The 7,003-nt window shown below is 40.1% G+C and overlaps 1 protein-coding gene across 1 annotated transcript in view; it reads left to right on the forward strand.

Annotated features, from left to right (window-relative positions):
• Window positions 1-397: 397 nt before the first annotated feature.
• LRP4 (LDL receptor related protein 4) overlaps window positions 398-7,003 on the forward strand; it is a 70,561-nt gene continuing 63,955 nt past the window's right edge. The window contains exons 1-2 of the mRNA XM_015406796.1: window positions 398-407; window positions 2,733-2,879. Coding sequence (XP_015262282.1) covers window positions 398-407; window positions 2,733-2,879 — 157 coding nt within the window. The remainder of the gene's footprint in view (window positions 408-2,732; window positions 2,880-7,003) is intronic.

Raw genomic sequence — 7,003 nt, forward strand, 5'->3', positions numbered from 1 at the left:
ACCTCACCTCACCTCCTAGACTGTAGCTTGGGAACATCCCAGTGGGGGACTGCACAGAAAACTGATGAAAATGGGGTTGCTCTTACCTGTAACCATTGTTCATCAAGTGCCTTCTGTGCAGGCACACATCCCCCCTCACCTACCTCACTGTGAGGTATCAGACAATTTCTTTTTTCTTTGGTTACCTGTGACGATTCCAACGGAACTGAGGGGGGTGGGCACCCCCCTCCCTTTGACCATGTGACAGTTCTCAGTGGGAAAAGACAGCTAACTATGGTATGAGGGAGGCAGATTACCCTCTAGAGGACTTTTTAAAAGCTTGGTAAAGAATCTTCTGCAGCAGGCCTGCTTAGATGTAGTCCCAATGCATGCCTGCACAGAAGATACTCAATGAACAATGGTTACAGGTAAGAGCAACCCTGTTATATTGCCCAAATATGCTTTTCGTAAGTATGGACTTTGTTCCTCAGACCAGGATTGGGGAGCTGTATGTGTAAAGGTCATGTGCATGTAGCCCCTTGGCCCATTTCAATAAGGGAGGTGTTTCATTTGTAGCCAGAGCAGCCTCCTATAGAGGTCAAAGTATGATTGACTTTGACTTGGACAACCACTGCCTTCAGAATTGGGTAATTAAACTTGGTTATGATTTCCTGCCATGTTGCTTGGGTGTGCTTGCATTTCAGAATTGACAAACCAAAAATTTTACCTTGTTTCACCCATTCTGGCAACATATAGAGCTCTTTGCACCCATTTTCAGCTAGGGTACCTATGAATGGAGCTAAACAAAATTTTACATAAAGGCTACTGAGAAGGTTGGGTTGTGACATCTCAGAAAGGTTGAATCGTTTCTACTTGAAGCTTGTGTTTCCAAGCTCCATTTTATGTGGTTTGTATTCTAGTCAGGTGTTAGCTCATTGGAGGCCAAAGGACCCCCAGTTGAAATTAGTTCTACTTCTTCTGCTATTAGCACATCTTGGTGGCCTGTATCAGTGAGTGATGTTTCTTCTGTCATCAGAACATATAAGTGCAATGTGGGATTCCCAGTTTCTGCCAAAAGACTTTTCTGTTTCAACAATGGCTCAGCAAATCCCTCTATTAAGGATGGATTAGCTGTACTTTTCTTTAGTAAAAAACTGCTACTTGTGGATCAAGACCAGCAAGGGGAAAAAATGGCATTCATTTGCTACAGAAGCCTGTTCATGGTAGGGACATCCTCAATACCAGAAAGGCTTTTCCATCCAACTAACCAATATATTGAAAGTTCAATAACGTTAATCTATTAAGTTCTCTCAAGGAACATGTACCATAGACTTGCTAGAAAATAGCAAGCAATATTATCTTGCTGTAATGAGATTTAATAGTATCACCATAGAACTGATGAAAGGGAAGAGTTTGCTATAATACAGGAATGAAGGTAAATCCTCCTGTTTTTGCTTCTTAAAGGCAAATATATGGATAAATTCCCTTGTCCTCTTTCAAGGTGAAATATGCTAGTGAAATATTTCATATTCAGAGAAGGGATACTATGACTGTTCCTGACATAGAATGGGTCAAATAACGCTAGAAACACTCTGACCAGACGTGTATCTTTTCCTCTTAATTACTACTTTGGTGGCTCAGTAGGCATGTCTCCTGACTTCCTGCTCATTTCCGGATCTCCTTAGCTGACCAGGGCTGGAACATGAGACAGTGAGGGTCATATTTTAAGCATGGATCCTGTCCTGGGTTTCTGAAACACTTGGTTAGTCACACATGTCCTATTTTTGAAAGCAGAGCTCACTTGCAAGGAATTATTTGTTACTGAATCTCTTTGTACTTGTGTTCATTCTTCTCTCTCTGATATGGTTCTATATCTTCAGGGAAAACACTGAATATATTCCTATTTCAGGTAGAATATGAACTTGCAGGCGTGCTGTTAGAAACTGAAGAAGAAAATATTAAAGAATAAATCAATAAATGGTATTCTGTCTGTAGATCTCCTTTGCACATCAGGCATGACGGTAGTATATACTTTGGATTTGGAGATGGAAATTCTTTACATAATTTTTTACAGTATCCTTTAGATTACATACCCTCAGGTTGTGGGATCCTGCAGAATTAAAATGGTTGATAATTTGGGGGTATAATGTTTCATGACTCTCGAAAGCACATAAACCTCAAAATTCTTATTTAAGGTGTATAAGGGAAAATGAAGCCATGGGGCTGAAAAGTTGGACAAGGAGCGCCTGCGCTGAGTCTGGGTACCCTTTCCACCCTAGCAAATGGCTTTCCCAACATATCCTGGAATTTAGAACAGGGCCGAAGTGAAGGTATTGATTATGGTTTTAAACTGGAATTTTTAAAAATACAAATCCATGGACCTTTCTTTTTTTTTGTTTAGATTTTCATGTCTTTGCAGAGAGCTCTTGAGAGCTGACCAAATAGATGCTGATGTAATGGCAGGCAGTGGGAATAAAGGTTTTTGGAAACAGGATATTGATGTAAATATTTGGTCACTGTATCAAGCCCTCGATTTCTCCCCAAAATGATTACCTTTGGCTCTTAACTCTATTGCAACTCAGGAATATAACTTACAGTGGGTTTTTATTGTTGCAGTGATTGTATTGTATGGGGAGGGTACAAATGGGACACCGTTTCAATGTCTCTTCATGGTCTGCTTTTGTGTGTATCAAAATAAAATTTATGACTTCTTCCCTTATTTCTAAGTCATGCTGATTCTTTTCTCCTTTCAGCTGTACATAGCAGCACTGAATGTTCCTGTGGACGCAACCACTTTACCTGTGCCGTTAGCGCCTTTGGTGATTGCACTTGTATCCCAGTTCAATGGCAGTGTGATGGCGACAATGACTGTGGGGACCATAGTGATGAAGATGGCTGCAGTAAGTAAATGGCTCCTTATTACGAAGAGTGTTGAGGAGGGAGGGGTTGTAGCTGACTCTTTATGGTACTTGGATTTGCAAAAGCAAACAAACAAAAAAACTGATTGAGTTTTGTTCTTATAGCAGCTGACAATTTCTATTCACTAAGGCCAGGGACATGTTGCTTATTTGGCATTAGAGATGTGAGGACCTGAGTTAAAAAACAGAAACATTCAGAAAATAATTCCCTTCAAGGACTCTTTTTTCTTTTGATTCAGTGGTAAAGTTGGAAATTTTGATGATCTGGGGGGAGGGGAGCCTTCTATGAAGTAATTTCTCTATCAGAATGAATGAAAGTTTTTTTAAGGTAGCGTACTTACTCAAAGGAGCTGCGGTGGCTCAAGTGGTTAAGACGCTGAACTGCAGGCTGTGGAAGGTCAGTAGTTCAGCAGTTCAAGACCCGAGTTGCCGCATGACGGAGTGAGCTCCCGTCTCTAGTTCCAGCTCCTGCCAACCTAGCAGTTCGAAAGCAAGAAATTGCAAGTAGATAAATAGGGACCACTTCAGTGGGAAGGTAACAGCGTTCCGTGCGCCTTGGTGTTTAGTCATGCCGGCCACATGACCACGGAAATGTCTTCGGACAGCGCTGGCTCTTCGGCTTTGAAACGGAGATGAGCACCGCAACCCTAGAGTCGGATTCGACTGGCTTTCGAGCAAGGGAACCTTTACCTTTACCTTTACTTACTCAAAATGTATAATATGAGAATTTTTTGTAAGACACTCTTGTGAGGAAATCTTGCAAGATCTTTATATTTTAACACACACACCCTTTCAGTTCTGCAAACCTGACTTTGTAGAAACTCTTCCTAGTCTCTTTCTGGCCTCATTCTATGGTTTCTTTTTACAATCTACAATCAGGTTATGAAGGAGGTGTACAGATAATTACTGTGCATATTGTAGGCATATTCATATTTTTAAAGAAATCATCATTGTTTCAGTGTGACCAGTTGTATCCAAAATTAATATGGTAGTGCATATATTATCAAATAATTCAGTGTTGTCCATGTTATAAAGTTTAATATAGGATCCATATGTGCTGCTTCCTATTGTGACTGTATTAGACTTTTTTGAGGCTAAATAATAAACACTTTGTTTACTATATTTGTTTTCTATTTTCAACTTGTATTTTGTGTACTTCTCATATGGCAAAAACTAAAATACATTTTTTGGGGGTAGTTTTTGTAGTTTATAGAAAATGCAAATAAAAAAATCCCCTTGGGGGGAGGGCTAAAATAAATAAATAAATAAATAAAATACATATGAAGGTAGCATGGCATGCAGCCATTTGCAGCTATATTGTGTATAGTCTAGGGTTGTATTGTGTATAGTCTGGAAACTGGCATGAGATCCTTGGGGGGCATCTTTGTTGGCCCATGATGATGTCACTTGTGGTGTGACCTGGGAGTGCCGGCATTGTGCCAGGGTAAATGCTCTAGCTCTTGGTCACCATAGAGTTTCTAGGCGAGTGAAGACTGTTGCCCTGGTATGATACCAGTGCTCCTGGGTCATGCTGGAAGTGACATCATCATGCTGTGACAAAGATTGGTCCCTCCTTCCTGTTTTGCTGGCCTGCTTCAGCCTGCCAACCAGATGGAGTGTTAGTGGGCATTGGCAATAATTACTGAGAGTTTGCTCATTAGTGGGCACCTAGTAAGCCTATGTATACTCACAGCTTTGCTTGTAGAAATGTAAAGTGTTTATGATTCTCAGTTCCATGAATATGCCAGATACTACATCATGTACATTGTTGTTAAATAAGTTAAGTTTAGGGTTTATAAGTAAGAAAGTTTTGCATATATTTCAGTTTCCCCCCAAAATGTTAATATTTTCCCCCAGCTTCAAAATTTCCAGAAACTTCACATCTCTGTTTTACATCTTATGTTTTGTGTTCTTAGAAGGCTGGTATGGTATTTGTTGAAAGTGGTAGCTGCCTGTTTTACATCAGTTTGTGTGTCCCACACTTTTAGCAAACAAATGCAAAAATCAGATATTTGCAGTTGGGGTGTGGTGTGAATGTCTCCAACTTCCAGTTTCCTCTCTTGCTTCTGGTGTTGTATGTCACAATGCTTCATTCCTCTTGAAATGCGATAACTGGAGAAGGCAGACTTTAGGTGCTGCTTTTCTCTGTCACTCATGTAACTATTTCTGTTGGATTGTCTGACAGCTGATTTCATCTCTCATGTAATGTATGTAGAGGTCCATATGCTTAAACTTCCATAGACTGAAAGGAGGGCGAGACACATGTCTGTGCCTCAGGATCAGGTAATGTGCATCATGTCCCAGTAAAACAAGGATCAAAACATTTTCTCATGAAACTTCTAATTTTTTGGTTTTGTAAAAACGTTTGCTAGTAGCAGTCACCAAAGAAAATAATCTTTTCCTCAATCCACTAAGGATATGCCAAAAAGCAAGGATGCTTCCTTAAAGAGAAGTTCAACCATGGTTCAAGCTGCCTAGTAAGGTAGCTGTCAAAATTCATAAAGGCAAATTGCTTGTGTATTTTAAGCTCCAGTGATGCTTCTCAGTACTTATCAGTTATTCCGTTTATTCAAGGCTGAATTTTAACAGAACTTTCCCCCAGAGGCCTGTAATTCTTGTAGCAACATATTATGGTATGATTACAGATCTGTATATCTATCTGCTTCTCTAAACAAATTTTCCATATGCATGGTGACTTTTATCACAATGACTGTGAAGCAAAACTGGGGGACCTACTATTGTTCTTCAGCAATCAGAAAAGTATTTTTAATATCCGGCATCAAGATTAAATCCGACAGTGCAACTGGCTTTGTTTTCTTGAAAACAGACAGAGCAGACCTTTTTAGTGCAGGGGGCTCTTCAAATGCAAATAGAAAAATTGATGGCTGAGATCGAGTTGCAACAACTGCTCACAGGTAAAATAGAATTTGATTCCCCAGAGCACACGGAAAGCAAAAAAGGGAGAATAAAGTAAAAGATCAAATCCAAAGTTTAAATAGAAATAGCCAAGAAGTCACTGCAACTTATTAGCATTGTCACAAAGTTACTTCGATAAATTATTGGAGACTCTGGTTTGTACTACTGTGTATAGTTTGCTGTGGGTTGGATCCTATTGTGTAATTTTGCATAATTGAATGTGTCATGCTAATATTTATGCTTTGCTTCAGTTCTGTCTTTAGACTTCTAGTTGGTTCGACAACCCAAATCTCATTTCATTGTTTATTGAATGTCCCACCTTGTTGACTGTATTGACTCATTCTGGCTGTGGTCACATGGCAGGATTATCACACATCTCAAATGTCTCCATTATTTTTTTGTAACGGAGAAATTTGATTAGACATCCCATCCTTAACCTGCTTCACCCTGCACTCGTCCCATGGAGGACCAATCAGATGGCAGCTGCAGAGTGGGAACTTTTCTTTATTATTTGTCCTTTGAGCATGCACATAAGCACTTATGGAAAGTATCGCTTCAAACTTCTGGCAGCTGGTGGCCAAAGGGATTGCAGGACAAGGCTGCTGGGATTTGTAGTGCGGTTGGGAGGGCAATGTTTTTTTAAACTGTGCTTTAAAAAAAATAAATGTTTCAAAAGTTTCAAAGCCAGGGGGAAAGAATAGAGAAGCCACATCCTGTTTCCTGTGTGCTGACGTTTTTTGTAAAAAGCTTGGAGTAAAGCTGGAGTAACGGCATCATTCCTAGACTCACTCACTCCCCCCTCCTTCTCTGAAAAAAAACACAACTTTTCAATTAACCCCTTTCACAATCATGTGTGCCACAAAGCTATAGGGAGAAAACAGCTGAAACACATAGGTGTCTTTCTTTGGAAGGTTTAAAAGGTTTTTAAAAGAGAAACACATGGGGCGAATATCTGCTTAAGTGCACACTGCTAAATGAATTTTTAAAATGATGCTGATGTGTGCTCTAGTTTCTCAAACAGCTGGATTTCTCAAGAGAAAGATCAGATATCAGGAATTGCATGGGGAGACCAGTTCAGTCTGTAAAGATCTGCTTCTCCGGTGGTCCTGGGAGTGGGGCAGTCCTTACACTTGGGGAATAGGCTCCTCCTCTTGAACAGGGTCGGTTTCTTCAGATCAATCCAGGAAGGG

The sequence above is a fragment of the Gekko japonicus genome, unplaced genomic scaffold, assembly GCF_001447785.1.
Source record: "Gekko japonicus isolate JY-2015 unplaced genomic scaffold, Gekko_japonicus_V1.1 scaffold84, whole genome shotgun sequence".
NCBI classification, from domain to species: domain Eukaryota; kingdom Metazoa; phylum Chordata; class Lepidosauria; order Squamata; family Gekkonidae; genus Gekko; species Gekko japonicus.